Genomic DNA, 25,803 nt, shown 5'->3' on the forward strand with positions numbered 1-25,803 from the left:
GGCTTTTGGTCTGCCAAATGTCAAAATAAGTATGGGGCTACCTGCTAAGTGAGTTTCCTCGCTCTCTAAGACAACAGTTTTCTACATGAGTGAGGTTGAGAATGCTCAGTCGATGGCCTTAGGAGAAAGCAGCCAGCCGGTGGTGAGACGCATACTGCATTCCTCTTCAAGATGCAGCCATGTAGCAGACCCAAACCAATTAAGCTGCTTTATCATAAAAAGAGATTATGTTAATATCACCTACCTGGCTCAGCCCCAAATCATCCATCAGTATTCTGCTTTGCTCCAACTCACTGTCGTGATGTTGATGCAAAAATAGGCTGGAGAGAGGCGTCTCTGCGGAGCAAATTATTCGCACCTGAGAGAGAGGAGCAGGAGAGAATGGAGCTGCCCCTCACCCGGCACAAGTTCACCCACAAACCTCCCCGTAATGCACATCGGTTAACTTTCACTGCACAAAATGTCCACATCGCACCCCCCTGGGAGTTTGTGTCTCTAAAATGAGCTTACTCTTCCAAAGAGTCCTTCCCACACATCTTGTACCATCCTGGGAAAGAGGGAGTCAAAGGTCCACTGGGAAGCTCAGGCCCAGAGAGGTCTCCTCTCTCACACCAGCCGTAATCTCTGGTTCCAAGTGCCATGCCCTGGCTGTCCTGCTGTGATGCTGACATTTATCCCTGGGTGTTTGGAGCCAGATTCTGTCCCAAAGATGTGCCCAGATGCACTGGAGAGAGGTTACCACTGGGCCACATCGCTGACTGCTAAGCTCCGTGAATTACTATGGTAACCATGCCTTGGGTTTCTAGAACTTACACTTACCATATACCGGTGCCCTATCAGGGCAGTCTGAAGAAGGACTAAGATCTACATGAATATTTCTTGGATATTCTGTATGCCTATGTGACCATATCTTTTACCAATGTTATACCCATACCTGTATTATATAAAACACTTCTCTTGATGCTTAGAGTCCTGGCTTTGTTTTCAGAATTCATTTTAGCCTTTTAAAATCACGATTTTTAAGTAAAATTAAATCCATCGCTTCTCTTGACACTGGGAGCTGGCTGTTCCACACCCAAACGACCTTCGGCCCGCGGTGGCGGTGCTGGGTGGCATGAAGTGGCACCAACTCCGTGGCCTGTGGTAGAAGAGCACAGCATGCTCCTTGGCCCTATGCCATCTTCCCAGCGTTGCTGTGCTTCAGCCCACGGTTGCAGCCCCAGCGCGGGCCCGTCTGACGGCGGGGCTCCCTTGGTCTGGTCTATCATTGTCTATCATCACAATGTCCTTCTCCAGAGGCTGGTTCTTCCTGGTGACACCCCCAAAGCAAGCAAGAGGAAGTCTCACCCTATCACTTCTAGAGAACACTGGCCGTATTTCCTCCAAGGTTGCTAGCCTGCATGGCACACTCTTTCATGACCTCGAGGGGGAAAACCACTAATTCACAAACTTCCTTTCTAGAACAATGTCGGTTGAAGGGCTCCCAGGTTCTACAACAGCCCAGTGCAAGTGCTTTTTACAGAAAGCATCTTCATGCAAAATGTGTGATTGAGGGAAAGCAAATGTAAGGCAAGGGGCTTGGGCCTTCTGGCCGATTGCTGGAGAGAACCCCCTTCCTTGCAGGCAGAGGAGAAACCCGGAGGGAAGGGATGGGAGTCAAAAGCCTTCTTGATGGTATCCTTCACCGAAATTAAAAAATACAGATGAAGCTTGTCAATTGGTCACTTCTCTAGTCTCCTGTTAAAGGACCAGCCCTCTAAAGCAGAGTAGCCCTGGCGAGCCTCCCTCCTGCCATTCCAGACCCCTCGTGGTCACTGTAGGGACAGCCTTTGCATGAGCACCTGGCAAAGAAAACCACTAACAAACCAATGAGACTTGATCCCCGACTGTGGCGTTCCCAGCCTCCTGTTCACAGGTGTGCTGGCCCCATGGGCGCATGCAAGGGGTTTTCAAGTCACGCACTAGGGCTGGCTGGGCCTCCTGCGAGGGGCTCCAGACCCACAGCAGCTCCCACCCACATCCCAGCGAGGGTGCTGCCACTCACCCTGCGCCCAGAGTTCAGCCATCGTGACTCAGCATTTATTGGGACACTAGAGGAGCTTGGGGACATGCGAGCCAGAGGCTCCACCCCTGCCCCTCATTGGCTGCCACAGCCAGAGAAAGGGGCTCTGGAGCCAGATCTTCAGTAGCCCAGGGGACTCTGAGGTGGGTAGTCTTCTGAAGGACTGCCCCAGACTCCGGCTCTCCATCACAGACAGGCTGTCTCACCCTGGGCTCTCTCAGCACCATACTCCTTTCTTGTTTGCTCTCCCCCAGCATGGGGGTTGCCCGTGAACTTCTGCGCATAACTGATGGTTGTTTCCGGACTGGCCTGTAGACTGCACACAGGCGGGGACCAGGCCTGCTCCTGCTTGCCACTGACTAGCACTGAGATCTGCGGTTGGCACGATAAAGACTACTGCATGGCAGAATAAAGGGAACATGGAAATCGCTCGCCTCTCCCCCTGCAGGTTCTGCGACCGATCCTCTCTCCCGAGAGTGCCTTCACATTTTAGAACCATTGCTCTATTGCCATTCAAGGGGTGGGGTGAAGAGTAGTTGTACCCAACATCAAAATAATGATCGACATGGACTTCAGATTAGCCTTCGCCTTAAATCTCTCCCCACAGGTCCTACTACTAGAGGCTCGCCTGTGTTACTGTGTGCCGGCTAACATTCCAATGCTCAGCGTCTTTGTTTCGCCCACTAGGTAAGTACTAGTGCTATTCCCTTCTTATAGAGAAGAAAACGGGAGCTCAGGGGAGGTACCTGGGTCTTCAGGGTAGCCAGCCTGACCCCAGGACCCACTCTAACCACTGGGCAATACTGCCTCTGATGCCCGGCCAATGACTCTGCGGTTCACCTCAAGGTGCTATCTTGCTAGGGACTGGAGTGTTGCGTCACAGGAGAGCAAGTGCTCAGACTGAGGCGAACCCTTGTGGCTTTCGTTCATGTGTTCACTCCTCGTTCCATCAGGCCAGCCTTCACTCCTAAGGATTTTTTTCTAAAATATGTTATTATTATTTTTAAAAATTATTTTATTGGGGGCTTGTACAGCTCTTATCACTAACAATCCATCCATCCATCCATCCATCCATCCATCCATCCATTGTGTCAAGCACAATTTTACATTTGTTGCCATCATTTTCAAAACATTTTTTTCTACTTGAGCCCTTGGTATCAGCTCCTCATTTTCCCCCTGCCTCATGAACTCTTGATAATTTATAAATTATTGCTATGTTGTCATATCTTACACTGACCAATGTCTCCCTTCACCTAGTTTTCTGTTGTCTTTCCCCCTGGGAGGGGGTTAAATTTCGATCATTGCGATCAGTTTCCCCTTTCTACCCCACCTTTCCCTTACCCCCCTGGCATCAATACTCTCATTATTAATCCTGGATTCCCCGTGTTTCCAGCTCTTATCTGTACTAGTGTACATGCTCTGGTCTAGTCATTTTTAAGGTAGAATCCGGGTCATGATAGTGAGGGAAGGAAAGCATCAAAGAACTAGAGGAAAGCTGTATGTTTTATCAGTGCTCTACTGCACCTGATGCATCTCTTCCTTGAGACCTTTCTGTAAAAGGGTGTCCAGTTGCCTACAGATTGGCTTTGGGTCCCCACTCTGCACTCTCCCTCATTCACAATTATATGATTTTTTTTTGTTCTTTGATGCCTGATACCTGATCCTATCGACACCTCATGTTGTGCTTCTTCCATGTGGACTTTATTGCTTCTCAGCTAGATGGCCACTTGTTAAACTTCAAGTCTTTAAGACCCCAGAAGCTATATCTTTTAATAGCTGAGCACCATCAGCTTTCTTCATCACATTTGCTCATGCACCTGCTTTGTCTTCAGCGATTGTGTTGGGAAGGTGTGTATCATGGAATCATGCTTGGTAATTTATGAGGCACTCACCCTGGACAAGGTATTACACTGTGCATCCTCACAGATGGGACACATGACCCATCTGGAAATGGGGAAAATTGTTGGTATAGCTGAGTGTTTTGCGAAGTGAACTTTACTATGCTACACCTATTACTATGAGTAATAATACTACTTATACAGCATACAGCTGTGTCCAGTATTGTCTCAAATGCTTCACAAAAGTTAGCTAATTTAGTCCTTGGGAAGTGTTTGCTACTCTTCCTCCCAGTTCACAGCCAAGGGAACCGAGGCAAAGATGGGTGAAACAATGGGAGAGCCAGCTTGACCTGGCCCACACGATCTGAAATCCAGAGCCCAAAATATTTCCCTCTGGAGCCATGTGCTACATCCTTACCTTGAAATCATAAAAGTTATCGACGAGAGTTATGAACCTCCGAGCTTGAGTCCTCTTTGCCAGGGTGAATTGTGGAATATTTCGTACAAACACAGTATCAAAATTCCTCGAGAGTTCCAAGTAGTCACTGGCCCCAAGCGGCTGTAATTAGAATGAAATAAGTAACCTGGAGGGACAAACTCATTCTGGCTGCCCTTGGGTGAATTGGGTCTGAGAACGCCTCTCTTGTCCTGGGTGGGAGAGTTAAGGTCACGGCACCAAATGGGGCAGTGTTTTCAGAGTGACATAAAAGGGGGGCAGATGAGGAGACAGGAGCATGCTGGGAGGTGGGAAGGTATTTCTGGCCCATGACCTCAGCCAGTACCCGCACAAGAGGCTTCCGTCTTGATTCCAGGTTCACCCTTTTTGTTTCTTTTTACTTCTCTGACATTATTTGGACTCCATTCAAACATGTCCTGATGAATCCTGCCTGTGACTGAACTGCAAGCTGCCCCTCCTGCCAGGTGGAATACTGCAGAGGCGACCTCACACGATGAGACCACCCTCCAGCTTCCCTGTGACAATGGCTCTGGTTCCATTAATGCCATAATTGTTTGGGCAAGTCGAAGACATTGCAAACATCTGCGAGAAAGCCCGTAGCTCAGACTCCACCATAACTCAAAGGAACGTGCGCCTTCTTGGTAACCAGAGGTGTTCAGAACGTGAGTGCTCTCCCCACCACCTTCACCCCCCAAAATGAAGATCCCCAAAGGTGCCAGCTACAAATGCAAAGCTCTAGTTCTTGAACCATGAGTCTAACTCATGAAAATCATAACAGTTATCTGCATGAATTGGGGGGGAGGCAGTAATTTCCCAGGAAATATTACTTCTACATATTTTAAGTTGTGTGGATATGACTGCCCTCTGTCACCAGCACACCGTGAGCAGAGGCTGGAGATGTTTTGGGGCGCCCTCTCCAGAGACCCCGTGGGCCGGGAGCTGCCGTGAAGGCCTTCTGAAACTTCCCAGATGGCCACAGCGATCCCCAGGATGCAGAGGCAAGCCTCCCCGATGTCAGGCAGATCCCGCCACCCGCCTCCCTGATCAGAAGTGTCTCCCACACTCGCGGGGGTTGATCGGCAGTTCTCAGGCGGATGTGGCAGTTATGGGCCCCCAGGAAAAGGAGCACAAAAATGACCATAAGCGATGTCCCTCCTACTTCCCCTCACCAACCAAAACAAGTGGGAATCCTAAGGAGATGGCACTGCCCTCCCTAGATGGGGAGCCTCTGCCTTCGGACCCAATGTCTGACCTTGGCTGAGACTCCCCCACTCACCTCAGCCAGAGGGGATAGAGGATGTCATTTTTATTGGGTTGGAGCCTGATTCTTTTACAGGGGAGCCCTGCTATAGACTGTGCAGAGTTGTGTATGGCTGCAGAGTCAGGAGCAGGGGTTCTCACTGCCTGGGTTTGAATCTTCAGTTTGTTGCTTAGTAACTGCGGCTTTTCACAAGTTGGCAGCCTCCGGTGGGCTAACCTGCTACCATGTTGGCAGCTAACCAAACGGCTGGGGGTTGAGTCTACCCAGAACACCTCACAGGAAAGGCCTGGAATTCAACTTCCGAAACCAGCACTGAAACCCCTATTGGACAGTTCTGCTTGGGTAGATACAGGACTGCTAGGATGGGAAATTGGCTCCAAGGGAAAGGGTGTTTGTTTGCATGTTAACACATTGCCTGGTCCTTAGTTTTTCCATCTGTAAAGTGGGCATTTGATTCCTACCTCAGACAATTGTGAGCATGAAATTAAAAATAGTAATACACACAAGCATTTAGCACCATGCCTGGGGCCCATGTCAGCCCGCCACCATGCTGGCTCCTCCTATTTGGAGCTCACGTGATCGGGTTCCGTACAAATGAGTTGAGGATGCGCAGACATCTGGCTGCCATTGCAGAGCGTTGAGTGGACTTCCGCTCCCAGGGGGACCCTACAGCACTGCCGTGGGGGTGCCAGGGCTGCAGCCTTTCACAAAAGCAGCCCACCACGCCTTCCTCTTGAAGGGCAGGCAGTGGATTCAGATAAATGACCCTCCGGTTAGCAACCACGTGCTCAGCCACCAATGCTCCTTCCAGCCTCACCTTTGTCGTTGCTGGTTTTGTTGTTGTTACATGCTTCCAAGTCCGCTCTGCCTCACAGGGACCCCATATCCAACAAAACAAAGCCCAGTCTGGTCCTTCCCCACCCTCCCCTGGCTGCTTCTCACTCGGCCCATTCTCAGCAGGACAGCTTAACTGGGCTCTGCTACCAACCGTATCCCAAACCCGGCAGCAGCTTTCAATCCAGATGCCTGTTGATGGAGTCTTATCTGGGTCCAGACTAGACCAGACCATGGAAGAGCCGGTGCAAATCGCTTAGTCCCATCCCGGCCCTGAACATCGTTTGCGAGGGAAAAAAGGGAAGGCAAATGGACAGCTCCCACAGTGAGACCGGTACTCTGAGGGGGCCACACACCGCGTTTTTGGAAAGTACAATCATGTCTCATTTTCATAAACAGGAAAGAATACATAAAAATATAAAGCCTCATTTTAAGTCTGTAGTTATGTGTAATTAAGCTCACTCTGTATGCATGGATGTGATTTCTATCAGTGTAACGACATGCCCAAGGAAAATCATTATCAGAAGTACACTGAAGTGCCTAGGGCAACTGAAAATCAGAATTTTGCCCACTCAGCTATTCTACAAATTATATACCTTTGTCTGTAGGTTTGCATTTGCCATTATATTAGCAAATATCCCTTTCTCCCCTATCCCTAACACACTTATGTGCTTGTTCAGGTAAAGAAAACAAAGCTTAACATAGTTAACAATCTCCTTTTAAAACAGAAGAATGGTCATTAATACAAAAAGAGGCTATTAGCTGCCAAAGAAATTTCACTGTGGACCATGGAGGCAATCAATGACTGTGCGGGGCTGTCATGTGGCTTCCAACTTATGGAGTGACTCTACCCACAACAGAATGAAGCATTGCCTGTCCCTGGGCCATCCTTGCGATGGTCGCTATTTTGAGCTCGCTGTGGCAGTCACTGTGCCAGTTCGTCTCTCCGAGGGTCCTTTTGGTTGACCCTCTACTTTATCCAGTGGTCAGCCTTTCTCCAGGGACTGGCCAAACTAAGTGAGCCAATGTCTCACCATCCTCACTTCTAAGGAGCAATACAGAACTCCTTTCTTTACAACCACGTGAAATATATTCATCTATATATATATATTTCATATATTCAAATATATTCTCCAAATACATTTATTCAAGAAGGAAGTCTTTCCGCTATGATCAATCAGTTTCAATAAGATTGATTTAAAATATGAGGCTTAAGGGGGACTTCCGGCAAGATGGCGACAGAGTAACACATACCAGAGGGACTCCGCAGAATTCAGCCCAGGAGAGTTGCTTAGAGGAAAATTCAACACTACTGGAACGCAGGAGGAGCATCATAAAGATAAGTAGGCACAGACCCATGGGGTTTTGAGGGGCTGAGGGCTTTTGGCTTCCCTCAGTGGTGGCCAGCTGGGGCTTACCTTGGCCCCTCCACTGTCTCTGCCAGAGCCGGGACCATTTGGAGCCTGTAGGGCGGCTTGGTCTCAATAGCCACAGTCTGCCACCACCTGCCTCAGGGCAGGGACTAGCCCCTTGTGTCTCCTTTCTGTCCCCCCCTGGGTCTTGGAGGGCTGTGCAGGGGCCTTTTCTCAGCACAGCCATAGCTTGCCGCTGCCATCTTGGAGCAAGGACTAAATCTTTTCAGCTCCACTGGCAGAGGGGGGTGGGGATTGGGACTCAGCTACATTGTTGCTTTGTTTCTATCTCTTCACTATATCCCTCCCGCCCCCCACCCCCCACCCCACAGGCTCATCAGGCTTGCTTTTTAACTTTTTTCCCTCCTCTTTGCCTCTTTCTTGGTCTCTCACACTCTACTGCTAACCTCCAGACCACTCCCCTTAGCCTAGGGCATTTACTCCTGCATCACACCCAGCAAGCTGACCTCCACCCTGTGTAGTTAGCTAGGCTGGGGAAAGCCCTGCTGACCCCCACCAGGGGATACTCTGCTCAACTTCTTACTGGGGAATTCCTGCCTGTGTGCTTGGGGGCATAAGGCAGCTCGGCCAACACTCCTCAACGCTCCAAGCTGCTGCAGGAACCTCTGCCAAACCTCTGCAACACCAAAGCAGGCAACCCTTCTGGGTCACTCCCCTGAGAGGGAAGTCACAGGAGGATAAAGTGGTAGGTTAATTCCATAGTAAAATAAGCTATAGGCAGTTTGAAAAAGCACTCCTACAAGTCTCCCAGAGAGAGCCAGTGCTCTTCGACTCCCTGGAAAATGGCACCTGGCTCCTCTAAAACAAAGCAATGCAAACAGCCATCAGCCCCACCGACCTCAATAAAAAAGCAGGAGAAACAAAAGGCAATGGCAGAAGATGTCCTGAACATAATGACATGCATAGTGGAAGCAGACATTGAGCTGCTACAGAAAGAAAATTTCAAAATGCTACTTGGAGTCATAGAGGATATGAGGGAAACAATACAGAAAAAGGATGAAATGATAGAAGAGGTAAAAGCCATAAATCAAAGAGAAATACAGGAGCTTAGGGAGGAGATAACAAAAACCAGTAGCACACTCATGGACCTCGAGAAGCAACTGGAGGAATCAGAGAACCGCATCAGTTATTTGGAGGACAGCCAAGCAGACTTTAACAAACATGAACAAAAATCTAATAAGATCATCAGAGAAGCAGAAGAAAACTTAAGAGCTATGTCTGATGCTATGAAGTGGAACAACATTAGAATTATTGGCTTGCCGGAGGAAGACTCAACAAAGAAGTCATCTGCAACAATAGTGAGAGACTTCTTGGAGGAAAGCGTCCCCAGCTTAATGAATGAAAACCAGATAACCATTCAGGAGACTGAAAGAACACCAGCTAGGTGGGATTCCATGAAGAAGTCACCAAGGCACATAATAGTTAAATTATCCAATTTTGAGTAAAAGGAGAAAATCATGAGAGCAGCTAGGGAAAAACAAGCAATCACATATAAAGGTTCCCAAATAAGAATATGTTCAGACCTATCAGCAGAAACTATGGAGAAGAGGAGAGAGTGGAGTAACATATTCAAACAATTGAAGGAAAACAATGCAAACCCAAGAATACTCTACCCAGCCAAATAATCGATCAAGATAGATGGAGAAGTAGGAGTCTTCCCAGACAAGGAAAAACTCAAAGAATACATTAGAAGAAACCCAGCCCTACAAAAGATCCTTGCCGACCCAGTATGGGCAGAAGAACAACACTCACCAAACATAAATAAGAGACCACCACATAGAACAACCTCACGCAGAGGTCAAAAAAAGAGAAAACAGACCTCAATATAGCATTGACTTAAATATAGAAAGACTTGAAAGGCTGATGAGGTAAGCTTAAAAAAAAAAAAGGCAAATGGGGCATAGGGAAAAAAACTACCATATACAAATATTCCTGGGGTGAGACCAGGTGGTGTGGTGGGGACCAGACCAAATACAGGGATACACACGGTAGACAACTAAAAAGGAGGTGGGGAAAGGAAAAAAAATAATAAAGGGTAGAGGGGGCACTGGGCACTAACCCACCCAAGGGGAGGGTATGGTTTGTGTCTACACATGGAAAGAGGGACCAGACTTCAGCCCGATGCTCCAAGATGTGAATGCAACATGCTGGCGTGGAGTAGGGAACCAGTGGAGAGGTCTGGGGGGCTGGCCCCAACCCCAACTACGAAGGGGACATCTGCTCCTCCCCTCAGAATAATTTATTTCAAAGGACGGCACTGAATTTGCAGCTCCGGAAGAGGGACATATCTGATCGGAGCACATGGGAGCAGATGAAGGGGGAGGAGGAGAGAGTGGAGCACACCATGATCCACCAGGCTAGTAGGTCGATGTTCCCAATTAGAACAGCCAGTCGACAGAGAGGACCATATGGACGGCCCCACTATGAGACATGAGGTCCCTCATTGACCCATAGCACTACAGGCAACAACACCAGAGACACAGTGAGGGAATTGCAACAGATCAGATCCCGCCACACCAAAGAAAAACACTAAGGGGTGCAACAGAACAGCAAGGGAATGGAGCGGCGAGGTCCCCAGGGAATGCTGAAGGTGGACTTTGGGGCCAGGGCGTGGTGCCCCAATAGACTGGACTGGAAAACACTCCTAAAGGCGAACAAACAATCTTGACTAACTACAAGGTTTTCTTTCTTGTTGTGTTTTGTTTTTTTGTCATTGGTTTGTTGTTGTTTTGTTGTATATTGTTGCTTGGTTGTGCTCTGTCTTGTTTTTGTACATGTTATTATCTCTGCAGGTCTGTCTAAATAAGATAGGCTGGATGAACAATTGGAGGAGAAAACAACGGGACCGATAGTTCTGTGGGGACATGGGAGACAGGGAAATGGGGGGAAAGGTAGTGGTGTTAATAAACCCAGGGATAAGGGAATAACAAGCGATCCAAATCGGTGGTGAGGAGGGTGTGGGAGGCCTGGTTGGGCATGATCAAGGGTAATGAAACTAAGAGGAATTGCTGAAACCCTGGTGGGGACTGAGCATGATAGTGGGACAGGAGGGAAGTCAAAGGAAGTAGAGGAAAGAGTTGGGAGGCAGAGGGCATTTATAGAAGTCTAGATAAAGACATGTACATATGCAAATATATTTATACATGAATATGGGGAAATAGATCTATGTGCATATATTTATAAGGTTAGTTTTAAGGTAGCAGGGGGACATTGGACCTCCACTCAAGTACTCCTTCAATGCAAGAATACTTTCTATTAAATTGGCATTCTATGATGTTCACCTTCCCGACACAACCACTGAAGACAAAGTGGGTGAGCAGCTAAATGTGGTGAAGAAAGCTGATGGTGCCCGGCTATCAAAAGATATAGCATCTGGGGTCTTAAAGGCTTGAAGATAAACAAGCAGCCATCTGGCTCAGAAGCAATATAGCCCACATGGAAGAAGCACACCAGCCTGTGTGACCACGAGGTACTGAAGGGATCAGTTATCAGGCATCAAAGAACAAAAAAATCATATCATTTTTGTGTTCACCTCCCTGATACAACCGCTGAAGACAAATGGGTGCATAAGCAAATGTGACGAAGAAAGCTGATAGTGCCCGGCTATCAAAAGATATAGTGTCTGGGGTCTTAAAGGTTTGAAGGTAAACAAGCGGCCACCTAGCTCAGAAGCAACAAAGCACACATGGAAGAAGCACACCAGCCTGTGAGATCACAAGGTGTCAAGCGATCAGGTATCAGGCATCATCAGAACAAAAATCTTACCATTGTGAATGAGCAGGGGAGTGCAGAGTGGAGACCCAAAGCCCATTTGTAGGCCACTGGAGATCCCCTTACAGAAGGCTCTTGGGGAGGAGAAGAGCCAGTCAGGGTGCGATGTAGCAATAATGAAAAATACAACTTTCCTCTAGTTCCTAGATGCTTCCTCCCTCCCCTCCCACTGTGATGATCCGAATCCTACCTTGCAAGTCTGACTAGACCAGAGGATGTGCACTGGTACAGATGGGAACTGGAAACACAGGGAAGTCAGGGCGGATGATCCCCTCAGGACCAGTAGTGTGAGTGGCGATACTGGGAGGGTATAGAGAGGGCGGGTTGGAAAGGGGGAACCCATTTCAAGGATCTACATGTGACCTCCTCCCTGGGGGACATACAACAGAAAATTGGGGGAAGGGAGACGTGGGACAGAGCAAGATATGACAAAATAATAATTTATAAATTATCAAGGGTTCATGAGTGAAGGGGAAGTGAGGAGGGAGGGGAAAAAATGAGGACCTGATGCCAGGGGCTTGGGTGGAGAGCAAAGTTTTGAGAATGATGAGGGCAACGAATGTACAAATGTGCTTTACACAATTGGTGTATGTATGGGTTGTGATAGGAGTTGTATGAGCCCCTGAAAAAATGATTTAAAAAAAAAAACGAGGAGCTGATACCAACGACTCAAATAGAAAGCAAATGTTTTGAGAGCTATGATGACAACAAATGTACAAATGTGCTTGATACATGGGTGTATATATAGATTGTGATAAGAGTTCTACGAGCCCCCAATAAAATGATTGAAAAAAATATGAGGCCTAGGGTGATTGGGTTTTTAAAAAGTAAATATTTCAAGAGTATAGTTTCTTATCTGACTTTGATATAGAAATATTCAAGAAGTTAACATTCAGACCTTCAGGACTGAATTTTGTGCAAGCGGAGAGATTCTGATGAATGAGAGAGCTGGGTGGAGCAGAGTGGCAGGATTCCCCAGTGGTCCACAGTCACATGGAGGACTACGTGCCTACTTGGTCAACCACCATGTGCTTGGCGTTCATGGGCTATCTCTTTTTTAATTCAGCAGCTATCCACTGGGCGGTGCCATCTTTCTGGAGCACCAGTAATATCCACGGGGCATCACGTGCCACTGTGTGACACAACAGGATGGCCAGGGTTCCGGCCTTCGAAAAACTGACATTCTAGCTTGGGGCGGGGGAGGAAGTGGAACAAGAAAGTCAACAAATGAAAGAGCTAATGACAGATGGTGAGAGGCACCGCCGCTAAGCAAACACACCCTGCCATGTAGCACTTGGGGGGCGATGGCTGACGCTGGTCAGGGCGTTGAGGAAGTTCCTCATTGTGGTGGAACCAGCGGGGAACCAGAGGAAGATGCTCTAGGAATGTGTTTCCCAGAGAAGACTCCCCACCCCTAAAGACTGGACTCCCCAGAATCCCAAGGTATCAGAGCCCTGTTCAACATGCCCACCACGTCCAACAATCAGACCATCACAGCTGGAAGCGTGTGAGGCGACACCAGCACTTCCTTCCAGTTGGTGTGTTTCCAGGATGGACACCTTAGGGGTTTAGAGTAAATTGAGCCTAAATGTTTATCCCCAGCAAAGGACCTTTGCTGAAGACTTGCTAAATCCTACCATCCCAGGAAGCTGGAAAGGGATGCTCGCCGCCCCCCCCTGCCTCTTTTTAAATAGACTTTAATTGCAGGCTTACAGAAAATGTGTTCCCCTGTTCTCCCATTCCGACCCCAGATCCCCTTCCTTGTATCACAGCTCGCATTGGTGCGGGACTGCTGGTGACAAGTGAGAGTCCTGGCTGGCAGTGTCATGGCAGGGCTCTCCTCCACGCAGCCCTGCAGGGATCCAGGCTACCGAGGCTCTCATACTGCAGTGGCGCCACTGCAGAACCAGGTTAGCCTTGCTCCAACTGGACCAGCAGTTAAGTACTTCAGCCTGGAAAAGAGATCTAGCACTTCTGCTCCTGGTGTGTGGGCTGGAGCTAGTGCCCTGGCTCTGCCTGCCAAGAGTTTAAAAACAAAAAAATGTGTTATCATGATCATTTGAAAACTGTTCTAGAAGGTTTCGGAGAAATACAGAATGCCTACGTGCAGTGGGCTGATTACAGTTTCAAGAATTCTCACCTTCTTGCTCACTTGCGGAACTCTTCTTGACTATTCTAGTAACTTGTATTGGCCAAAAGGAGGAGGCAAGAGTCACGTTATTACAGTTTGAAGGTCATGGAAGTCAAGAAGTCAGAAGTCAAGCGACACACTGCTTGGGTACATCTGCTGCTCCAGATCTCTTTAAAGTGTTCAAGAGCAGGGATGTCACTTGAGAACTAAGATGCGCCTGATCCAAGCCAGGGTACTGTCAATCACCTCATAGGCGTGTGAAAGTTGGACATTGAATAAGGGAGACTAAAGAATGGATGCATCCAACTGATGGTACTGGGAGGCATGTTCCAAGTCCCGCAGACTGCCAAAAGAACAAGCAGATCCGTCTTGCCAGAAGTACAGCCAGAGGGCTCTTTAGAGGCGAGGATGACGAGACTTGGTCTCGCGTGCTTTGGACATGTTGTCAGCAGAGATCAGTCCCTGGAATCACGCTTGGTAAAGCTGAAGGCCGGTGGAAAGGGGGAAGGCCCGCGACAAGATGGATCGACACAGTGGCTGCAACAATGGGCTCAAACATAACGACTGAGAGGATGGCGCAGCACTGGCATTTCACGCTGTTGGACCTAGGGGAGCGATAAGTTGGTACCAACTGGGTGGCACCTAGCAGCAGCAGCAACAAGCTCACGTGTCAAAAGGCTTTGCATGTTTCTGCTCCCTCTTTTGCCAAAACGAGACTGGTAGTCTCTAAGAGAGAAGATGAGGAGAGCCAATTGTCCAAACTGAGGCCATCGAGGCCACCGCCCAGCCAGCAGCCCGCCTAACACAAGAGAGCAGCACCAAGATAAGCAGAAGGGAGAACAAACTCTCAGGTCCGCGCGCCATCAAGTCCATGCTGAGTCAGAGCCTGAGAGGACGGGGGAGAACTGCCCCTGTGAGTTTCCGAAACTAGAACTCTTTATGGAAGTAGAAAGCAGAGGGCTGGTGGTTTTGAACGGCTGACCTTGCAATCAGAAGCCCCAAAGCATAACCACTATGCCACCAGAGCTCCAGTACAACAAATAAAAATGAGTTCTCCATCCCCCACAGCGGGGTCACAGGGAAGGGATGAGTCTACCAGGGTGCAGTAAAGCACCGATGAAACACACAATATTCCACTGGTTCCTTGAGGCTTCCTCACCGCCACCACCATGACCCCAGTGCTGCCTCTCACTCTGGACGAGACCGGAGCACGTACACAGCCGTAGATAGGAGATAAGAGCTCACGACACACGCAACCCAGGAGCAGGAATGGGAAGAGAGATATCACAGGGGAAGGGTGAAGGGGTGGGGGAGAGGGAGAAGGGAAAATCGATTACAATGATCTACACACAACTACACATACTCCTCCAGGAGAAAGAACAATGAAAACTATGGAGCAAGGGAGACAGTGGTCGGTGTGAGATATGAAAATAATAATAATTAATAATCTATCAAGGGGACATGGGGGTGGATAAAAGAGTAGCTGATACCAAGGGCTCAATAGAAAGTAACTGTCTAGAAAAGAATGATGGCAACATATGTACAAATATGCCTGATACAATTGATGTATGGATTGTAATAAGCATTGTAAGAGCCCTCAATAAAATGAAAGTAATAATAAATTAAAAATTTTAAAGTTCTCAATGGATCTATAGAGTAGAAAACAATAATGAAAGAGCTACCGAGTTGTTTTTTTAAAACCATTTTATTGGGAGCCCGTACAGCTCTTATCACAATCCATATATCCATCCATGTGTCAGGCACATTTGTACACATGTTGCTATCATCGTTTTCAAAACATTTTCTTTCTACTTGAGCTCTTGGTATCAGCTCATTTCCCCCTTCCCCACCCTCCCTCCCTCATGAACCCTCGATAATTTATAAATTATTATTTTTTCCATGTCTTACACCAGTAGCTGTCTCCCTTCACCCACACCTCCATTGTCTATCCCCCTGGGAAGGAGTTATAAGTAGATCATTGTGATGGGGTTCCCCTTTCTCCCTCCACCTTCCCCTCCCGGTATCGCTACTCTCATTATTGGTCCTGAGGGGTTCATCTGTCCTGGATCCCCTGTGTTGTGGAGCTACTGAGTTTTGGAGTGGTTTGTTATTCAGCAATCACTAACTATTCACTACACTTGCTGTAGACAAATTTACTAGGAAAAACACATATTTCAAAACTCGTCCATCCAGCACATGTAGGAAAATGTGATCTCGCTTTTATAGTAAGAAAACACTTTTATGTAAGTGACAAGTATATATTATAAATGTATATATCATCATTTATTCTAGGTTCATCTATGTTAAAATTAATTTTCCAAATTGTTATATCATATAACATTTATTTTCAGAACTCAAACTTAAAATCTACTGTGTACAGTAACTAGTAGGAAACGAGTCAGGAAATTGTGTGGTAAAGACCTGGAGTCAACTGCATAACAACCACCATCCACAGGGAGGGGAGAACCAGCCAACCTGAACATATGATCGGGTGAGGCCAAGGTTGATGGCAATAAAGCTAAACTTGCAATAGCATCTGACAGAAGAGTGAAGAACTTCAGTAGATAATTCATAAGACAAAAATATAAGAGGCTAATAAACAAATGAAAGTATAGTCAAGCTCAGTAATAAGCATATAAAGAAAATTTAAATGAAACGAAGTTTCTTCATATAGCAATTTGGCAACGAAAAAAATCTACTACGGAAGGCTGGCAAGCATGTAATGAGGCATTCTTTGCTGATGGAAGAATAAATTAGTCCATTCCAGAAAATAATTTGTTGGATTGCTATCAAGAATCCTGAAAAAATAGTCATAAACTTAACCCAGTCCTTCCACTTCCACAAATCAATCTGAAATCTGAAAGAACTGATCAGAAATTCAATCAAAGCTTGTAGACAAAGATATTTATAAGTTACATAAGCCAAAAGGCAACCTCAATTCTAACTATAGTGAGGTGGTTCAGTAAATTATGACACACTAACATAGTGAAATTAGAGGTCAGTTAATAATGGTGTTTATGAAAAAATATTTTTTTATCTTATGGGAAAAATGCTTACTACAAAGAGCTAAGTGGGAAAAGTATACTACAAAATTAAAATATGCTTTGTTCAAAATATTTATGTAGAAAAATATCACACAAGTAAATACAAGGGGGTACTCCCCCAAAAAACGGATTTCCCCCCAAAGCTCTGTATTTAAATTTTTTTATATAAAACAACCTTATCACCTTCAAAGTACTGCTCAGTACATGCAATACATTTGTCAAATCTGCGATTCCATTCTTGGAAACACTTTTCAAACTCATCTGTTTGGATGGCTGACAGCACCTCCCTTGTTTTCTTCTTCACCTCTTCTATGCCCTCAAATCGCGGCCCTTCACGCCCCTCTTAATGCGCAGAAACAAAAAGAAGTCGCAAAGAGTGAGGTCAGGTGAGTCAGGTATGTAGGGCAAGAGAGGCAGGCTGTTTTTTGCCCCAAACTGTCAAACTGAGATGGCTGTGTGAACAGGTGCATTGTTGCAGTGGCAAAAGCAGCCCTCCGTCTGCCACAAATTAAGTCCTTTTTTGTTGCACACTGCTATGCAATATTTTCAGAACCTCTAAATAGAAAGCTTGATTAACAGTCTGACCTGGTGCATTACAAGTTGACATTCTTATCCGTTCAGGAAGCTGAAAAACATTCAGAATGAGGTTTGTCACCAATCAACACTTCACCTCTTTTGAAATGAGAAAACCACTCGTACACTTGAGTTTTTCCCATAGCGCTGTCCTTGTAAGCTGTGTTCAACACCACAACAGTTTCTGTGGATTTTTCCTGGGCAGGAAACAAAATTTCACAGCTGCACGCTGTTCTCTTATGGCAGCCATCACAAAAAAACCGAGATTCGAGCGAAACTGCTTTTACAAAAAAAAAATTCACTGGGACCAGAGAGAACCTTCCCAGGCGACACCACTGGGTGCTCTAACTCAGAGCGAGTGCTGGATGCTCTCCTAGCAGGAAAAGCACTTACCACGAAAGCTCTGCGCCACCCAGTGCAATTCAGTTTTTCTTTTTTTTGGTGGGTGCTCCCTTATATATAAAAAATGTTCATGATTATTTTCAAAATAACCTGAGTGATAGATTTAGATATCTTTTTTATGATGTTCTTTATTTTCTTCTGTTTTTCTGCATTTTCCAATAAAAACAAGAAAAGAATTCACTGCCATCAAGTTGACACCAACTCATAGTGACAGATAGGCCAGGGCAGGACTACCCCTGTGAGTTTCTGAGACTAGCTCTTTATAGCAGTAGAAAGCCTCATCTTTCTTTCACAGAGGGGCTGATGGTTTCAAACTGCGGACCTTGCAGCTATCAGTCCAACGAGCAACCACTACACCGCAGGAGCTCCTCCAATAGAGGAACGAAAACTATATAATGATGCAGACCTGAATGATGCTGTAGAGAAATAACTTTGAAGATCTGAATAAATTCCCCACAAAGTACAGTCCACTGCTATCAGGTCAATTCCAGTCATGGCAACTCCATAGGATCGGGCAGAACTGTCCCATAGGGTTTCTGAAGCTATAATAGTTATGGAAGCAGACTGAAACCTCTTTCTCACCCAGAGCGAGGCCTTAGTGGTCTATATATTCCATTTGTATCCCCTTCATCTTCCCTAGTAACTCTGAGGGCATGTGTAAAATGTCCAACACGAAAGCAGCAATTCACAGCGGCCCCCATCACTTACTCCACCATGTGAGTGCCATTGGATTCAGTCCTCTCTGAGTCACCTCAGTGTCCCTAGAACCCAGCACACACCTGGGCCTCGAGTCCTGCATAATCCCTGATTGTGAATAAATGAACGCTTCTTCACCAAAGCTTCCTCAAACAACTATAACCATACAAGACACCGTCCTCACTCTAAGTCGGGCAAGGACTATGCGAAGCAGGACAGACACCGCTTCCTGCTCTCCTGACGCAGCCTACTGCTAAACTGAATGGCAGGTGCAAGTCTTTAGGGTTTGTTTTCCATTCCTGGTCTGCTGTGTAGGAAATCCATCCCATAAGACCCTTTCTGAAACCACAATTGATATTGTGAATGCATGCATTGCGCCATCTGAATAATTGAAGCATACGATCATTTTTGAGTACTAAATGGCACTTCAGTTGGAAGCATCCGTAAGTATGTCATTCTAGCTCACAATTCCAATTGCATTCTCTGATGAGGATCCTAACGAACAATCCGATGCTCGACCCAAGCCATGGGATTTGCAATTACTTATACAAATGCAAAAGTTGGACAAGGAATAAGAGAGACCAAAGAAAGATCGATGGACTTAAATTTTGGTGCTGGCAAAGACTCTTGAACAGACCACAACTGCCAGAAAAATGAGCCGGTGTGTCTAGGAAGAAGTACAGTGAGGACGGTGACCCTTTGTCTCAGGTGCTTTGGACACGTTGTCAGAAAGGCCCGGTCCCTGGAGAAGGACATCCTGCTTGGGAGAGGGGAGGGTCACTTCAAAGGAGGGAGAGCCTTAATGAGACGGCCCTGTGGCTGCCCAAAGGGGCTGAAACACGACCCTGAGTGCGAGGTGGCGCATGCCTGGGCCGCGTTTCGTTTGGCCGCACACGGGTGCCCGTGAGTTGGAACTGACTTGCCAGGACCTAACAACAGTAACACCAATTCATCTTAGGACCTTTTCCATCTCCCTACCTGAGGAATGAAAAAGTTTCATAGTCTTTGAGGTGGCTGCTGATCTGAATAATTTCCTAAACAGGAACAATTAAAACCCACTTATTGGCTGGTTTGCGCATTCTCGGCTGTTGTTTGAAGCCTCTTGTTTCTGTGGAAACCTGATGAAAACGTAAAGAACTTTAAATCCATAATGAGTTTGCAGAGAGCATTTGTTTTCCTTAATCACCTAGCGCGCACAGCTGGAGTGTAGGTGGCGCGGTTTCTTTAACAAACTTTTAGGAACGAAGAAGAGCTTGCCTGCTGTGTCTGTCTTCCTCCCGTGGGAGAAACGGAGCAGCTGGCTGCTTCTGCTTCTGACCCTGCTCACGGTCACACCAGCGTGTGATGCGGGAGGGTCCCACCGGGAGGGTAGGGTCCCACCCGGGTAGGGTCCCACCCGCCAACCTTCTGCCCTGCAGTGAGTGGTCGAGCCACTTCAGGGTACCTGACGGAGCGGTCAGCTTGGTTTCTTTGCTCTCTGCCTGCTTAGCGCTAGTTCTGTCTGTCATGCTGTTCCAGCTCAAGGAGCCGGTGGTTACTTCAGGCTCGGTGTAGACGCACGCACAGTTCGAAGGGTAGCTCTCTATCTGGGAGTCTCTTCTCTATGGACCCCTTGCAGTGAGAGCCTGATAGCTCCTCACTACCCAAGTGTGTGAGGCATCCTTCTTTGTTTACACCGAAATGACAATACCTCGGATCTTAAAGAGAAGTACCTTTTAATAGGAACAAAATTATGCTTGAATGGAATTAGAATGAATGGGTTCTTTTCAAAACAAACTAAAAGCACTGTATAAATTGATGTTAAAACAACTTATGTGTGTCAAATTAATAAAGAGGATAATTTTTTTTAAATGAGCGCACTGAAATGTGTGCAGTTGCAGAGTAAATAATTCCCCAGGATTGGTCATATGACATCTCATTATTAGAAATCTCCTTAATACGGAATTCAGAGTGCCCCACTGGGAAATGTCTCACTATTCCAGAAAATACTCTTATACATTCTACTTAAGGTTTGTTTGTTTGTTTGCTTTTTACTGCTTGGGGAAAGTTTGACACGAGATAAAGATAAATATAATGTCAATAGGGGTGTAGAGGGTGGGGAGTGGAGTCCCTCTCCCAAAATGTGCCAAACTTGCTGAACTCTGTGCTCCCTGAGAAGCCCTGGTGGTGTAGTGGTTATGCTTTGGGCTGCTAACTACAAGGTCAGCAGTTCAAAACCACCAGCCACTCAGCAGGAGAAGGGTGAGACTTACTACTCCTGTAAAGAGTTACAGTCTCACAAATCCACAGAGGACATTTGTTCTACCCTGCTCTCTAGGGCAGAGGTCCTCAAACTTTTTAAACAGGGGGCCAGTTCACTGTCCCTCAGACCCGTTGGAGGACTGGATTATAGTTTTTTTTAAAAAAACTATGAACAAATTCCTATGCACACTGCACATATCTTATTTTGAAGGAAAAAAAAAACAAACGGGGCAAAAACACCTAGCGGGCCGGATAAATGCCCTCGGTGGGCCACATGTGGCCCGCGGGCCATAGTTTGAGGACGCCTGGTCTAGGGTCTCCATGAGTTGGAAATGACTTGATGGCCATGCACAAGCATAGTACTGCACCGGCCTTGTTCTTAGGAACGCTTCCAGCTCATTTGAGATGGTAGAGAACTCCTAGAAATGGCATAAAGGCATTTGACTCACAGGAAACCAACCTGGGAAACGTGGACATAGGTTAGAAAACATAGTGCCAGAGGATTATGAAGCAGAAAATTATGACCATTTTAAAACATCACTGAATGAAAACACTGATACACCTTTGAAGCAACACCGACAGATGGTAAGAGGTAAACTAAGTGGAGTGGGTTCTAAGAGCCAGGCGTTGAGTAAGCCATCCTATACACTGTTAAGTGATTCTCTGGCCTTGGATTAGGACAAAGTGTCTAAGGGTTTCATCTCACTGCCATCGAGTCGATGCCAGCTCACACGCTACCCTATAGGACAGGGCAGGACTGGCCCTGTGAGCTTCTGAAACTGTAACTCTCTCTCCCTTGTTCTCATGGTTCAATCACCTTTAAAATGAGTTGCATAATCACAATGAGTTCTAGCACTCCCTCCTGTGACTCTTTATGGGAGTAGAAAGCCCTTTCTCCCTCGAAGGAGCTGGTGGTTTCAAACTCCTGACCTTGCAGTTAGCAGACCAACTTGTAACCACTACACGACCAGGACTCCTAACCATATATAATAACCCTTTAAAACAGTGGTTCTCCACCTTCCTAATGCCGCGACCCTTTCACACAGTTCCCAACCATAAAATTACTTCCGTTGCTACTTCATGACTATAATTTTGCTACTGTTATAAATCGTCATGTAAATATCTGATATGTGGGGTGTATTTTCATGGTTACAAAATAACATAATTAAAGCACAGTGATTAATCACAAAAACAATATGTATTTATATATTGTGAAATATTTCTAATTACAAATAAGTGAAATTTTGTCTTGAAGCATGGTGTAGCATGGGTAACAGTCTTCACACTGGGTACTCCTATGTGGGTATAACTGCATGCGGCTGACCCTCCTGGAGACGGATAGAGGAGCGGTGTCTCAGTTCCTAAGACCATCAGAAATGTGTGTTTTCTGATGGTCTTAGGTGACCCCTGTGAAAAGGGTCGTTGGACCCCCAAAGGGGTCGCAACTCACATGTTAAGAACCGCTGCTTTAAAATAAAAAGAATAAGGAAAAGTATCACAGCTACACAGTTACTTTTTTCAAAATAATGGATTTAGATTATCAGCCATCTAGCAGACCTGAGAAATTAGAGATGGAAGAAAAACCCAATTGCTACTGTACTCCAAGTTATTTCATAAATTCAGTTATTAAAATGATGCTATCACAACCAAGCCAAACCCCATTGCTTCAGACTCACAGCGACCCTTTAGGACAGAGTAGAACGGCCCCACAGGGTCCGTGGCTGTCCCCCTTCCAGAACTGACGGCCACATCTCCCGCCAAACTCACGGTTAGCACTTGGACCCTTAACCATGCGCCACCAGGGCCCTCACTGCGCCAAAGTCCCCTTTTAATTTGCTGCTTGAAAGGGGACTTGTTGGGCCTTTGTTTGTTTGTTAGTGTAAATCAAATCAAAATTTAAACACACCTTTATTGCCTCAGGCACAGAGCTAAGACACCTGATGGTACAGGTTACAAAAGAGAATGACTAGATACAGCCAAGGCGGAAATGACTGTCATCCTTCTTGCTTCCTATTTTTGAATAATAATGTTAATACGAATGTATACAATACAGTAAAGGCATCATTTGATGGAGAACGCCTTACTCCGCCCCTGAAGACTAACATTTGAGCCTCACCACTGTGGAGCCACTCGATAGAGGGCAGTATTTGCTACATCTCTGTGAGAGGAGAGTGGGTGTTATAAGTAGTCTGGCTTTTGAGACCTGAACAGAAGATATTTGCAAGACTTCCCATGGTCCAAGGTCAGGTTCTAGACCCCTTTATACTGGTCTTGCCTATACATTAAGATGACCAGATTTTAACATTGGTAAAGCGGGACACCACTGACTGGGGAAGGGGGTGTTCTTGAATAAAAATTTGGTCTATATGGAGCAACAAAAATTTTCATAGAATGCAAATATAGTATTGCAATATATTTTTAAAATTTCAACATAAGTACAATTTACAAATATAATACATTAAAATTATGTATAGTATTTTATTCTTTGGCATATTTCTCATTTGAGTGATTTTTTTTAGTAGATTGCTGTCGTTGTTTAAAAGGTCATGAAATTTTCACAAGAATTTGTTAAATTATATTTCACACATAAAGTGGCTTTCAAAGTCCCAACACTTAATTGTGATTTTTATAATGTCCACACTTTATTTACCATAGAAAAAACGTGTTCAGTCGCAGCATTAGTTCCTGGTAAGGACAGAGCATACTCCACAAATTTTAGTGCATTACTGTATGGAACATGGTTTGTTTCAAAATGATGAAATATTTCTAACCATTTGTTCTCAATAATATTGTGATTTTTGTTGATGCCCAAGATTTAACCTTTTCCTTATCAATATATAGTTTTAATAATGATACCTCATTAAAAAGATCATTTTCAGAAATATTACTATATGGGAAATTTTGAGTAATATGATCGAATGATTTTTGCACATCATTCCAATTAAGTTCTTGTTTTAATGTAACCCAATGAAAATGTTCAATATCATTGCAATGTACCGTCCACTCTTCTAAATAATCTATGCAGTTACTATAGAACTTTTTAACGTGATTCATGATATCTGCATGATTTATTGCACCTTGTTCTTCTAGCTGGCTTATCCTATTACGGATAGTTAATGTAAGAAAATTATTTTCTAACCGCTCTTGACACTGAAATTTAAAATTATTAACTTCATTTGCTACTTCGATTACCGAAATTTTGTCACCTTCAATAAGTTTTATAGCATTTTGAAAAAGAGCTGCATGATTGTGTACAGACTCTAGCCAAATTTTTGAAGATTCTTTTTCAAAAACTCTTCTAAAATTCTAGGACATGTATCCTGTGATAGAAAGTAGGATTTCAAAGGATCGTATATTTTCAAAATTCTTTCGACAGCTGGCAAAAGAGCTAACCAGCGCATTTTACTGTATCCAAGTATTTTCTGATATTCGACTTCCGCAGTTTCACAAAATTCTTTAAGCATTTCAACGCGCAGTGTATATATAGAAATAAGAATATATTTTAATAACAATATGTTCCACCTCTACAGGCAACAACTCAGCAGCTGTTTGGATAGCGTTATGTATTATGCATATTCCCTTCCCGTTCTCCCGACATTCCCTAGCTTGTTGTGCATTCTTTCCAAAAATCGGGACTTTTTAAAAACACTGCGGGACAAATTGTTAAACAGCGGGTCTGTCTGGTCACCTTACTATACATGTGAAATCAAAAGGCAACTTTTTCTTTCAGACATGGGAGCTAAGCAGCATGATGGGAGACATCTAGGAGACTTTAGAAAGAAACACGAGAAAAGGCTTTCGAACAGCAAAGAACTTATCTAAAATGGGAGAGCTATAACCCCCCACCAAGTTCATGTCTGCAAGTGCAGCGGTTTCCTTCTTATCTTGTTACTGTTGGTGTTTGTTTTGCTACTCCATGTTCAAGTCCATTGGGCAGATCCGTCTCTGGCACGGATATTTGAAAAGCCTAATCAGAAAGGGAAACGAGTGGATATCAAGCAGTTATTATGCTTCCTCCCACTCTTCTGCTTTCCAAATCACGGAAATACTCCGTGGAAACGGCTCGTTCATATTCGGAAGACATTGACAAGTGAATCTGGGCAAGGCTGAGTGGCTCACTGTTCAAAGGGCTAGATTCTTCAAACCTGACAGAAAACGCAGCCTTGAGTTATCTGCTGCCTAAATTTTACTAAAAGATATAATGTTCATGAAAGACCTGAACAACACGAGTCTATCCAATCGCTAACCATTTAAAACTTGTTCTTTCTCCCTCCCTTCCTCCCTTCTTTCTCTTTCTGGGTTTGACCAGATAACAGCAAACAGCCGGCTGGTAAATGCTTTAAAAACACAGCTAGCACTCGTTCAGGTTAACTGCCCTTTGTCATATGTCCCTAGCTTGCATATATGAATCCGTGCAACACAAACTCGTGTCATGCCAAGAAGGGTGCAGTGTGCACTCACCTCACGAGGGCCAAGTGCCAGAAGAATGTCACTGCTTCCGAGTGACTGACTTACTTCTATCATCTACATTCTTGAATATCCTTGTCCCCCTCTAAGGAGCTCTGGTGGCGGAGTGGTTACGCTTTGGGCTGCTAACTGCAAGGTCAGCAGTTTGAACCCAACAGCAGCTCCTCCAGAGAAAGAGGAGGCCTTCGACTCCCACAAGGAATGACAGTCTTGGAAACTCGCAGGGGCAGTTCCACCCTGTCCTGTTGGATGGCGGTGCGTTTGGTTTTTGAAGAAGGGGCCCTGATAGTGGGGCAGGGTCTCTGTTGGGCCGCTAACTGCAAGGCCAGCAGTCCGATCCCAACAGGAGAAAGATGAGGCTTTCTGCCCCGGTAAAGACGGACAACCTCAGAAACCATCAAGAGGGTTGCTATAAGTCCGAACTGACTCAAGGCAGTGAAAGTCCCCCTTTGGCTGACAGAATCGATCTCATTGTTTGATTTTTCAGAACTGAAAGACATGGACTCATACAACTTTCCCCTTTTTTCCAAGTAAGTCATTCTTTACTTTAAATTTGCCATAATAATTTTTAAAGATTATATTGTGCATGATGT

At 45.6% G+C, this 25,803-nt stretch overlaps 1 protein-coding gene across 3 annotated transcripts in view; it reads right to left on the reverse strand.

Moving 5' to 3' along the window:
- AFG1L (AFG1 like ATPase) overlaps positions 1-25,803 on the reverse strand; it is a 236,195-nt gene that overhangs the window by 2,412 nt on the left and 207,980 nt on the right. For all 3 annotated transcript variants that reach the window (XM_075554695.1, XM_075554693.1, XM_075554694.1), the window contains exons 11-12: positions 4,319-4,459; positions 245-358 (exon numbers count right to left, since the gene is read on the reverse strand). In XM_075554695.1, the coding sequence (XP_075410810.1) occupies positions 245-358; positions 4,319-4,459 (255 nt within the window). The remainder of the gene's footprint in view (positions 1-244; positions 359-4,318; positions 4,460-25,803) is intronic.

Source organism: Tenrec ecaudatus, chromosome 7, assembly GCF_050624435.1.
Source record: "Tenrec ecaudatus isolate mTenEca1 chromosome 7, mTenEca1.hap1, whole genome shotgun sequence".
Classification (NCBI taxonomy): domain Eukaryota; kingdom Metazoa; phylum Chordata; class Mammalia; order Afrosoricida; family Tenrecidae; genus Tenrec; species Tenrec ecaudatus.